We start from the raw sequence: 12,500 nt of genomic DNA on the forward strand, positions 1-12,500 counted from the left end.
AGATGTACCCCCAAATGCTCTAAACAGTCATGATCTGGTGTTAAAATCCCCAGAAGCGAAAGTTGTGCTTAGGTCGCATCTGGCTTTGTTGTTGCTGACTGCGGAGTGAGTGTATCCATTTTTATATTTGCATTCATATTTTTTGAAACGAGTAAAGGCATGATAAATAGAGAGAGAAAGAAAGAAAAAAATTCAATGGATGATACAGGACTTATACGCGATTACTGAGTTTTGTCTTTTTCAGCTTTACTCTTGCTGACTGCGGAGTAAGTGTTGCCGTTTTTTATATTTATAATTGTATATTTTGAAATGATGAATAAAAGCATTTGTAAATCAATTTCTAATCAACTTGTATTTACCTTAAGCAAAAGTAAAGAAATAGTCGGTTCAAACAGCTGGCAATACTGTACATGAGGCATCTATATTTCCCTCCGTAATTTTGTACTAACCATAAAGTTTATGTCCTATGATCATCATAAGTGCTCTGTTAGTCACAGGTTTTAGTGTTACAGAAATGCGTGTTTGAGCGTGTTAAGGTGCTGTCACATTAGCACTTTTTCCGTCATTTTTTTTTTACAATTTTATTTAACATAAATACAAACATTCTCGAATATAGCTCTTAATATGACTATGTTTGGCTAAAAAAGTTGACGGAAAGGTTTTCAGACTGAAACGACCATTATTGTCTGACCGGAAAATCGACAATTCGCTCAAAAATGGACAAAATTTCAGGAAATTGACGAAAAAAGTGCTAGTGTGACAGCACCTTTGCGAGTCCTTACATTAATGAAAAAATAGTCCGTTTGTAGTGTATGGCAATAGGATTGCCGGGGTTACTATCCTTTGGTAGTGCGGGATTTGAAGGCTACCTCTACATCACACTGCAGACAGAGGGGGATGGAAGGAAGAAAGGAGAGAGAGATGGAGGGAAGGGAGAGAGGGATGGAGGGAAGAAGGGAGAGAGAGATGGAGGGAAGGAAGAGAGGGGTGGAGGGGAGAGAGAGATGTAGGGAAGGGAAAGATGGATGGAGGGAAGAAAGGAGAGAGAGATGGAGGGAAGAAAGAGAGAGAGATGGAGGGAAGGGAGAGAGGGATGGAGGAAAGAAGGGAGAGAGAGATGGAGGGAAGAAAGGAGAGAGGGATGGGGGAAAGAAGGGAGAGAGAGATGGAGGGTAGAAGGGAGAGAGGGATGGAGGGAAGAAAGGAGAGAGAGATGGAGGGAAGAAGAGAGAGAGGGATGGAGGGAGGGAGAGAGAGAAAGGAAGAGAGAGAGAGAGAGAGAGAGAGAGAGAGAGAGAGAGAGAGAGAGAGAGAGAGAGAGAGAGAGAGAGAGAGAGAGAGAGAGAGAGAGAGAGAGAGGGAGAGAGAGAGAGAGAGAGAGAGAGAAACAAGGAGATCGTACAGGTCTTATACACGATCACGTCACTTAGTCGCGTTCGCTTTATTCTTGCTGACTGCACGGTGAGTGTGGCCGTTTTCCTATTTGTATTCCTATATTTTGAAATAATGAGTAAAAGCATTTGTATGTAACTTGTATTTAACTTAAACAAAAGTAAGAAAATAATAGTCGGTTCAATCAGCAGGCAATATTGTACGTGAAGCATTGATATGTCCTCCCTTGATTCTTTACTAACTATAAAGTTTATGTCCTATAATTATCTAGAAAGAGAGAGAAAAAAAATCCGTGCATGAGTTTTGTTCTATGTTTTATTTTTCTACTTTCAAAATGTTATAGAAATGCATCTCGTGTGTGTTATGAGTGTTCTTATGCGGATGATAAGTTAGTCAAAGGTTTTAGTGTTATAGAAATGCGTTTTCGAGCGTTTTATCAGTGTTCTTACGTCGATGAGAAGTTAGTCTAAGGTTGTAGTGCATGGCATCATCACAGAATCACGGTTGCATGGTTTGTCAGCACAGTTCTCATGCACTGAGATCTCACTTACGTGTCAGCGAGCGAAGCGTAAGGTCATTCGACAACTCTCTCGTCCTGAAGATGTAAGTATATACCGAGTTATGGTGTGTGTGTGTGTGTGTTGTGTGTGTGTGGGGGGGAGAGTAATAATTAGTTAATAATTGATATTGATAAATACCTCCGCCAAGAAGTTTTTTTATGATTTTTTAAATGAAACTTTCACCAAAGGTGTGTCTTCGCCTAACGTTGATGCCATTAAATGTTGGTGTTGACCCGGATCATGTTCTGGATATTTTCCTGGTTACAGTTGGAGCACAAGAGTCAGTACATTTAATAAATACATCATTGAGAATCTGCACCTGTGAATTAACATCATCACAATGTAAGATATTACCAAGTGTTGGGAATTCGTTCAAAAGATTACAAAAGTTGTCTCTGCTATAGTTTATCATGCATCGAAAAGTATGAAACACTGGCTATCTCTTTGGTTTGCATATGTTTAGAGTTGGAGGCAATTTCGAAGTTAAATATGACCTCAAGTTTGTTTGTAATTATAAGATTTATGTGTGTTGCAGAGGTGGGAGTTATTCTGGTAGGTCTACCTACGACCCGAGTTAAATGCAGATTCTTTTTCTTTGCAAGTCTACTCATTTTGTTGCCTGGCGCTAATTTAATTAAAATCCCCTACAACAATAACAGACTTTGCGTAAGCAAATACTCCGTAAACAATCTGAAATACATGTAAAGGACGGAGCATGAGGATGGCGGTAGATGCGACCAAAAATAATTGAAGGTAATTTTCTACACTGGATGTTCACTCAGATATCTTCAACGGCTTCCGTTAAATCAACACCTATACTAATTTCGTTAGATTTAAGATATGGACATTGTTTACGTTTAGTTTTCAACAACCTAACTACATTCATTATTACTTTCCATTTTAAAACACATTTTGTTTACATAGCCTGTAACAAGTCTAAAGTTTAGTTGGGTTGGTATTATTGTTATTCCGTTACTAGAACTCTATTCTTTCACACACAACTATCTCCACAACATCGTTCATCTTTTTAAGTCTATGATTAGGGATCCCAAGTTATCTAATATTTCATCTGCACTCACGTTCTCCTTCAGTTCGTGGATCCCACAGCACAAGATACATCTGGCTAGAGTCCATTCCAAGCTTTCGTCGATCCAGCACTGCGTAAGGTCCTCAGTCGCTCCATTGATAGTCCTGATGGAGCAGTCTGAGATACCTGCACCCTCAACGTTGCTCAGGTTCGTGCCACCAAGTAGCAGTGTTTTCTTTGGCGTTCGAAGGAAGGAGAGAGAGAGAGGTGTGTGTGTGTGTGAAAGGGAGAGTAATAATAATTATTTACAATTTACATATTTTTACAATATGCTTTTGTGTGTGTGTGTGAAAGGGAGAGAGTAATAATGATATTTATTTACAATTTACATATTTTTACAATATGCTTTTGCAGCACATAAATTACTGATATTCCTATATGATACACTATATGTATCGCTACAAAATTATAGTTAACAATGGCACCCCGGGGGAAAAAATGATTTTTAAAACTCGTCCTGCGTTGAAATAGCTATAGATTTTCTAACGGGATAAAAATCACATACGAAAAGAATCGTGATGTTATACAGTACGTGTAAAACAAACAAATAAAAAAGCCGTAGGTATCGCCAACACTAAACCTATTCTCCTCATCCCAATTAGGAATGTCAGGTTTGAAGCTTTACTAAACCTGGTGTGCGGAATATGTGAAGAGAAGAAACTACGACCGTCGATGAAGTACACCGCCGGAGGAACCCTCGCAGTAGCTCTTACAACAGGAGTCGGAGTTCTCCTATTAGGCCCCGTGGGCTTCTTAGCAGGTAGCTATGTTTCATGCTATAACATAATTACTGCCACTACTACTAATATTCATAGTTGTTCATAACGAAAATAAAAATGATAATAACGATGATAATAAAGATGATGACAATAATAATAATGATCAACAAATAATTAGTGATAATAATAAAGATTATGACAATAATAATAATGATTAACAAATAATTAGTGATAATAATAAAGATTATGACAATAATAACAATGATTAACAAATAATAAGTGATAATAATAAAGATGACAATAATAATAATGATTAACAAATAATAAGTGATAATAACAAAGATGATGACAATAATAATAAGGATTGACAAATAATAAGTGATAATAATAAAGATGATGACAGTAATGATAATGATTAACAAACAATAATAGTGCTAATAACTAGAAGCACTTAAGAGACCTCATACGTGAAGAATTACATTAAAATCACCTCTTTCTCAAGTACACTGGTGATTAAGGCACACTTGATAACTTTTTGAATTATCCTGCTGACCAACTTAACAACAAACTAACCAACGCTACCAAAAACAGAACCTTACTTACATAGATCTCGTGTCTGTGAGTGTGTGTGTGTGAGTATGTGTGTGTGTGTGTGTGTGAGTATGTGTGTGTGTGTGTGTGTGAATGTGTGTATGTGAATGTGTGTGTATGTGTGTAAGGTCTATATAAGCACTTATTTAGATCTTGTGTGTGTGTACGTGTGTGTCTGTGTGTGTGAATGTGAATGTGTATTTATGTGCAAATGTGAATGTGAGCGGACAATGCCTGCCTGTCTTTCAATCTGGAATTCTCCCTCACAGGCAGCGCAACGGGCGGTCTGGTGAGCTTCCTCTATACACGAGGGAAGTTCAAGAGCGCCGCACGCATCATCATGGAAGACCTGACCCCGGAGGAGAGGGAGAGGCTCCTCATGAGAGTGAAGGTGTGGCCCCTGGCATTTGTTGTAACATAGAAGTAACCATAATGGTTACTTCTATGTGTTTTTTTTTCATGAACATTGTCCCCATCATCGTAACTGCAATTTGTCTTGGCTTTCCTCTCATTCTCAATATCTGTCCCATCCACATTAGAACTGGTTATATAAAGAATTATGGAGTATAAGAAAAATCGTCCACTGACAACATATGGCAAATCATAAGAAATATCTGATAAGTACGGCTACAGGGTGTTCAAAAATTTGCCAAGTAGCAGGCTACCTCGAGCCAAGCAGGGGGCTGCCGTGTGCCGGGCAACGCCCGACAGCCGAACGCCGAAGGCGCGAGGCGAAGCGTTTCGGGGTGAAATTTTGAAAAATGCAACGCCTCAGATGCATTTTCTGCGCATCTGAAGACAGTGCTTATGAATGGTGCGCAAAATAGATTTTTCTTTATTGTCCTGCTTAAAGGCCAACAGACGGGTGCCGGCTACTTTTGAACACCCTGTGGCAAACTGTTCTTTCATGATCAGTAAGACATAATATATGTATTGTGCTTGTATTTAGATATTCCCATTTCACTGAAGATTATTTGTTAGGCTTCTATTAGGCTTGTAAGACAATTATAAGGACCGTCAAATGAGTAATTCCTTCGCTTCCTTTTAGGGTGCCCTCGAAAACTTTGGATACACTGTCGTGAATTCTGAGAACTTCAGTCAGCTCAGAGGGCCCATAGCGTCGGAAATCGCCGCTATTGTCAAGGCATTCCTGGAGGCTGAACGCGGCTTGACCTTACGAGCCATAAATGCCTAAGAGGCTACTCGGTGAATGGTGAAAACAGATGTTTCTTTCCTGTTTGAATTTGTTGGCGAAGATGGGTTCGCCGTTGGCACTCCTGTTGGAGATAGGGAGGCAAGATTGAGTAAAAGATCCATTTCGAAAATAAACAAGTAAAACTGTAATTATTGTTTAATTTGATACAGATGTCAGCATATAAGAATATAAAATGGGGCTATTGAGTGATAATCGAATTTAGATATTACAAGCTAAAAAGTTCCAAAAAATCACATTTCTCAAATACCCTTTTTGAGTTCATAACTGGACCCTATTTTAAGGCAAAGTGTCTTTCTGATGAAGGCAGGAGTCACGCTGCACATTTCTACATTTGTCGCAAGGAATACGGTTCAAAATAGTGGATTTTTGTCGTCAGTATATAAGCTGGACCTACTTTTTCTGTTAGGGAAACTGACCCAATATCTACCTTATTAGGATAGGATATATATCCTTGTTGACATTTTTTGCTAAAGACGGTGTTACAATCCGAGTTGAGGCGAGTCGTAGGGAAAATAATTTTTTTTTCTTTACATTTTGATATGGAAAGTAGAAAAAATATTTATGACGAGGGAAATCGAGATGTTTGCCTGGTGGAAATTTGATTTTTTTTTTTCAATTATTAGACCAGCAAATGGCTAATGTTAGTTTGCATATTACATAACAAATGTACTTTCTTTCGAAGAAATGCATATGGAAACTTTGCAACTGAAATAGTCTTTAAATTCTTATATCTGTCTCGCTTCCGCTCTTTCTTTTCATCTTTTCTTCCACGTCCACCCACGCAATTATTTCTCCTCTTTACCTTTAATCTCTTCTTCCATCTCATTCTCTTCCTCCTCGTCTTTCTACTTCCTCCACTTTCCCGTACCTTCTTTGCTTCCTTAAAGGCCAAACCCATAACCGAAAGCCTCTCTTCAGAACATTAAGCATGAATGAATTTGACACACCCTTTATGAATGCCAGAGGTCGCCTTTGTTCTCACTGCACGTAGTAAGACCCTGTTCAGACGAGCGACTTTAGTGGCGCGACTGCTAAGTCAATGGAAATGAATAGCCACTAGTGTGTGCGCACCTATTCACTTCTATTGCCCTGGCAGTCGCGCTTCTAGCAGCCGCACCATTAAAGTCGCACGTCTGAATGTTATGTCTGTTGTTTGGGGGTTAAGATCACACATGAGCGAGATATTATCATTATCATTATTGTTATTATTATCGTTGTTATTATTACCACTATTATCATTTTGTTATCACTATCATTGTTGTTACTGTTGATATTATTATCACTATCATTATCGTTATTATTGTTGTTATTATTATCACTATCATTATTGTTTTGTATTATCACTGTCGTTATCAGTATTGTTATTGTTATTATTATTATTATCGTTATCAATACCACTATCAATACCACTATTATTGTTATTGTTGATATTATCATTATCGCTATCATTATTATTATTGTTGTTATTATTATCATTTTTATTATTGTTATTATTGTTGTTATTATTATCATCACTATCATTATTGTTGTTATTATAATTGTCATTATTACTATTATCATTATTATTTTTAGTTTAGCTTAGTCCTTTATTTACCACACTGGCTAACAACACAGGCTTGGGCAAGCTGTGGTACATTTGCATGGTCAAAACATTATATAATAGTATTACATTGGAAATCTAGATCATAACATCATCATTACGATCTATAATATATTTCAAAGAAAAGAACAATCACACAGTAATCCATCTACTCATCTACCAAGCCGGCGTACGGCTTGGGCATGGAAAGGCATTGTTACATTTGATATGTGTTCATGTGATACTACATTCCAAATTTAGGATACAGCATAAGTATATCTTCCAAGACATAAGATGATATGGAGTAGTTACATAGTTCCCTATACCTCATGCTAGGTGGTTTGAAAGGCTGTATTACATGACACTCTGAAATATGATGCTCGTGTTCGCTTATATTCTTCATTTCATAGTTTACACAGTTTCTTCAACATTACAGACTGTACTGACTTGCCAATACAATCTATATCCCAGCCTGATTCTTGCGGTCACAACATCACAGTTTTAATTCTTGTTTTATATAAACCATAGATGAATACATCTTGCATAAACCGGTCATAATGCTTTATGCTACAGCTTCAAGTCCTCTTTGAAGGAAGTTTTAATTATGTGTGAAATCCTAGCAAGAGGTACTCCAAGATCTATATCAACACTTTGCTTGTCACATGTTGATTTTGCCAGGCGGTCAGCATGGTCATGCTTGGGGATTCCAATATGCGATGGCATCCACACAAAATGTATGTCATGACCTCGTTCTTTTGCACGATACACATTTATCCTTATGTCATTTGCAGTATTTCCTGCACCTTTGACTAGTGTGTTCAAAGCCTGGAGAGCACTCTGCGAGTTGCAGAAAATTACTCTTGAGCTGTGATTTAATAGAAATTCGGTGGCTATGAGCATTCCTACTCAGTAATAACGCATCCTGCTCTACTCCCAGACCGTAAGAGTCCATCATTGTAGCATTCATACGCATTTGGCATAGTCTCAAGATGCTCACTGATAATTCCCAAAGCATACTGCTTAAGTACAGCAGGGGGGGGGGGGGGCACTGTCTTTTTGGGGGGCAGTTGTATAAAATACACTTGGGTCCGACATTTTCCACGGTGGAGTAGAACGTCCATGTAAGGTCTTAGATATGGGTATGTTCAGCTGAAGTAAGTAATGTTGCCATTCAAAGTTAGCTCCACTATTCTATGTTTTAGTTGTCTTTGGGACTCTGTACAATTGCTCTGTAATATTGCTATGACGCTAAATGTGGTATTTATGTATAATATTCTTTCATAGACAGAAGGCAAATTAAGTTCTGTTCTTTTATTCACAATCCTCGTTTTAGGGGCACCGAGGATAATCCTCATGGCCTCATTTTGTACAATTTATAAACTAGGCAACTCTGATTCCTTGTATAATACTAGGTGCAATGCATGATAATCTATGACCGATCGTATGTATGACAGGTAAAAGAGTCTAGCAATATTGGCATTATTACCATGGTCTTTGCCGACAAGTGTCCTAAGTGGATTCAGCCGCTCCTACTGCCTTTTCTTCAGGTTTTGTATGACCTCTGCATCATTAACAACCACCCCCAGGTATATGTATTGGTGACAGAGATCTAACTCAACGTCATTGATGTGAAATCTTGGTAGAGGGATTGTCTTAGGGTTAAGTGCCTTGTTTTTTTCAGTCGATATGATCAAGCCACACTCTGTAGTCCTTGCTGAAAGTACATCAAGAATCTGTTGCATTCTCTCCTCGGATGAGGATTTAATACAAATATCATCGGCATAGCAAATAATGGAGTCTTTGCCCTCAAGTGGTATATCGCCTAGTAATCTATGCATTAGGATGTTAAATAGCATGGGACTAAGTACGCCTCCCTGAGGTGTGCCGAGTTCAAACACTTGTATAAGGACTCTTGACACCCCTGAAGAAATCCTGAGCCTGATGTTAACAGTTTTCCCTGAATACCAAAGCTAGCTAGTTGCTCAAGGATCATTTCTCTGTTTGCAATATCAAGGGCAGATTGAAGATCAAGAAATACGGTTTTGTTTTTGTTAAGTACTCTGCAAAACAATGTTGACTGCTACGTCCTGGGAGACATCCATACAGTCTGGGGGATAACTTAGCATGTATACGCTACATGAGTCTGTTCAGAATTATTCTCTCAAGCACTTTGCACAGACAGGTCAAGGTAATTGGTCTGTATTTGTCAGTGTTGGGTTGGGTATGGGGATGATTAAACTTTTAGTCCAGGAGCTTGGGAGGATTCCTTGTGATAGGCTTAGTCTGTACAGGTGTAAGAGTGGGTTACCTGGCACCTCAGCAATGAGGCGAAGAACGCTCTAAGTAATACCATCCTCGCCAGGGGCTGTTGCCTTACCTTTGAGGACATTACTCAGTTCCCACGGTTAGTTCGGCAAAGTCGGACGGGTCAATAGCATCACAAGCTACTGTTACATTGAATTTTCTATCTATTTTCGACTTGTCCCTTGCGGAAGTGAGCTCAGCTGAGAGTTTTCAGCCCACTGCTCCAGCAGCATATTAGCTTGTTCTTGTGGGAAGTGAAACTGCGGTGTTGTGGGAGCTTTACCTGTCAGCCTATTAATCTTTCTCCATACATCAACTATAAAAGTTTGACCATTGATGAATTGTTCCCAGTGTTTACTACGAATCTCAGATTTCAGTTCTCTGAGATCTTCATTAGCTTTAAGAAACTGCATAAGATTGCCTGATGTCTTATTCTCCTTATAGCAATTGGCAAGGTCCTGAACTCGTCTACGTCCCTTGGCCAGCCGCCTGTTCCCCTGACGTTACGGATCGCAGTAGATAATCCACGGACTCCTCCGCCCTGCACGTTGAGGTGGCTTGGCTGTTTTCCAGTGTGTCTGCGCCTATTTTCAATAAAAATTATTTTATACTCCTATGACTTACCTTTCCCATTGGTACGTGATTTACCTCTGTATCTGCTTCTACTATACATAACACTTCTTCTACGCTACTTACTTTATATTCCTTATTTGCCTTGTTTTATTTGTGCAATTTCGTCTTCGACTAATTCACCTTAGCTTTGTTTTTCTCTCGTTTTCCCCTTTTTGTTTCTCCGTTTTCTCTCACGGATTCCTTCTTTCACTTTTTCGTACTTTCCTGTCATTTATCTTTATCTAATTTGCCCATTTATGTATAGTTTTATTTATTTATTTATTTTTATTTCTTCTATTTCCAAACTTACCCTAGACTCACTGTACACATTCAACAAATGAAATGAATTGCATTATGGGTAAAATCTCACCAAGCGTCAAGTCAGTTCGGTCTAAGAGAGAAAGGCTTTTGTCTTGTGTGGTGACAGACTCTCTGGATTTTTAACTGGCTGCCTGTACTTCTCGTGCTGTGGCGGGTTGCCTCTGTTTTCTAAGCAATTATATGGTGTGTTGTGCGAAATAAATGTATATTATGGGAGCTATTTTTTAATGTTGCCTTTTTGTCAGCCAGTGATGTTATTTTATTTTTCTTTATTGTGAATACGGGGTCATTCCTAACTCACCTGAGAGTCATTGCCAATTAGGACAAACCCACGTGGACATTACCTGTAGTTGGATAACACGCTACCAAACCAGGATTCATAAATCTACGGAGTTTATGATTATCCACTACAATCATTATTATCATCATCATTTTTATTATTATTATCACTGGTGTCATTAACAGTATCATTATCATTATTGTATTTAATATCAATATTGTTGTTATTACTGATATCACAGTTATTGTAATCTCCATTATTAATATTGTTATAATAATGATATTGGTAAAGATAATAATAGTCATTATTATAATGATTGTTATTGTTACCATTAGTAGAAGTAGTGGCAGTAGCATTGTTATCACGATTGTTATAATTAACATTACCATTAAGTTGTTAGTTACTATCATTATTGCTATCATAAATAATAGTGATAGCAATAGTGATACTACTACTGATGATGATAGTGACTGTCGTAATAGCACTATTTATATTATTTTTAATGTTATTATTATTGTTGTTAGTAGTAGTAGTAGTAGTATCATCACTATAATCATTATTATTATCATTATCATCGTCATCAGCAGCAGCAGCGATATCATTATTGATAGCAATAATGATAATAGTAATAATCAAAATGATAATAATGACAATGATAGAAATTATAATAATCATAATGATATTAATCGTAAACTGATGATAATAATCATATCAGTGATAACAACACCAATGATAATGATACTAGTAATAACAAGAAATAGTAATAACGATATTAATAGCAATAACGATGGTGATGATAATGATAATCATGATACTGGTAAAAACAGTGTTGGCATTATAATACCTATAGTAATATATGTAAATCCATATCACCCTATTTCTTTTTCTTTATTCCTCTCTCTCTCTCTCTCTTTTCTCTCTCTCTCTCTCTCTCTCTCTCTCTCTCTCTCTCTCTCTCTCTCTTTCTTTCTTTCTTTCTTTCTTTCTCTCTCTCTCTCTCTCTCTCTCTCTCTCTCTCTCTCTCTCTCTCTCTCTCTCTCTCTCTCTCTCTCTCTCTCTCTCTCTCTCTCTCTCTCTCTCTCTTCCTTTCTCTCTCTCTCTCTCTCTCTGGACAATGACTATGGGAAGGAAAGCCACCTTGAATGTAAATAAATATGTATTTCGCCGGAAAACACGTGGAGGAAGAGGAATAGAATCAAGGACTTTTGACCTCCTTAAGGTAACAGGGGGCGGGAACCACAGTCGACCTGGAAGTTGAAAAAATAAAGATGTAACGGATAAGAGATGATGAGGAAAATGCGATAAAGATGATGCAAAGAAGTGCGAATGATAAAGTCTCAGTGAAGGTCCGTTTAAAAGGTGAATTGGTAAGTAATGTCCTCGTTATGTGCTTATGATTAGGACAAATAAGATCTGTGCATTATATACTGTGTATAGATACGCAAACACGTAGTTGTAGACAAAGTCATTGCTGTGGACGTGTACTTCACCGAGATATGAGTCGCAATAACCGAAGCGAAATGAGTCCAGAGAGCGTCGGGCACCTCGAGCCTCTTACCTGAGACGCCCAGTTGCAGACGCTGACTGTATCGTCCCATAGGAGGCCCTCCTGGCACTGGATCACCCACGCCTTGCCCTTGGAGCACTCGCAGCCCTTGGAGCAGTCGTCGGGATGCGCGAAGAAGGTCGGGAAGTCCCCGTCGACGGCAGGGCACTTGACCGACACTTCATCGGGGCAAGGAGTGAACTCTTCCGCACAGCACGGCCGGCACGCGACGCACAGGGCCAGCACGAGGAACAGCGCAACAGCCTTCATCTGCAACACAGAAGTACGTTTAT

At 38.5% G+C, this 12,500-nt stretch overlaps 2 protein-coding genes across 3 annotated transcripts in view; one reads left to right on the top strand and one right to left on the bottom strand.

Annotated features, from left to right (window-relative positions):
• Positions 1–1,837: 1,837 nt before the first annotated feature.
• On the top strand, positions 1,838–10,595 carry LOC113800624 (protein C19orf12 homolog). 2 transcript variants are annotated; one of them, XM_027351417.2, is made up of 5 exons: positions 1,838–1,995; positions 3,044–3,187; positions 3,642–3,799; positions 4,619–4,740; positions 9,893–10,595. In XM_027351417.2, exons 1-5 carry the CDS (start codon positions 1,874–1,876, stop codon positions 9,908–9,910), a joined length of 564 nt encoding a protein of 187 aa, XP_027207218.2. In that variant the 5' UTR covers positions 1,838–1,873; the 3' UTR covers positions 9,911–10,595. The 2 variants fall into 2 exon arrangements, with proteins under 2 accessions (XP_027207218.2, XP_027207217.2); XM_027351416.2 differs by lacking the exon at positions 9,893–10,595 and adding an exon at positions 5,398–5,693.
• Positions 10,596–11,799: 1,204 nt separating this feature from the next.
• The window catches only part of LOC113800625 (peritrophin-1), a 990-nt gene continuing 289 nt past the window's right edge, over positions 11,800–12,500 (bottom strand). Inside the window, exons 2-3 of the mRNA XM_027351419.2 lie at positions 12,220–12,477; positions 11,800–11,908 (exon numbers count right to left, since the gene is read on the bottom strand). Coding sequence (XP_027207220.2) covers positions 11,876–11,908; positions 12,220–12,477 — 291 coding nt within the window. The 3' untranslated portion in view covers positions 11,800–11,875. The remainder of the gene's footprint in view (positions 11,909–12,219; positions 12,478–12,500) is intronic.

Source organism: Penaeus vannamei, chromosome 22 (assembly GCF_042767895.1).
Source record: "Penaeus vannamei isolate JL-2024 chromosome 22, ASM4276789v1, whole genome shotgun sequence".
NCBI classification, from domain to species: domain Eukaryota; kingdom Metazoa; phylum Arthropoda; class Malacostraca; order Decapoda; family Penaeidae; genus Penaeus; species Penaeus vannamei.

What these genes read in the sequence shown, in the direction of transcription:
- LOC113800624 (XM_027351416.2), top strand. Translation starts at nt 1,874, where the DNA reads ATGGCATCATCACAGAATCACGGTTGCATGGTTTGTCAGCACAGTTCT. An exon ending in CCCCGTGGGCTTCTTAGCAG is followed by an intron (nt 3,800 to 4,618) that starts GTAGCTATGTTT and finishes TCTCCCTCACAG; the next exon opens with GCAGCGCAACGGGCGGTCTG. An exon ending in GGCTCCTCATGAGAGTGAAG is followed by an intron (nt 4,741 to 5,397) that starts GTGTGGCCCCTG and finishes GCTTCCTTTTAG; the next exon opens with GGTGCCCTCGAAAACTTTGG.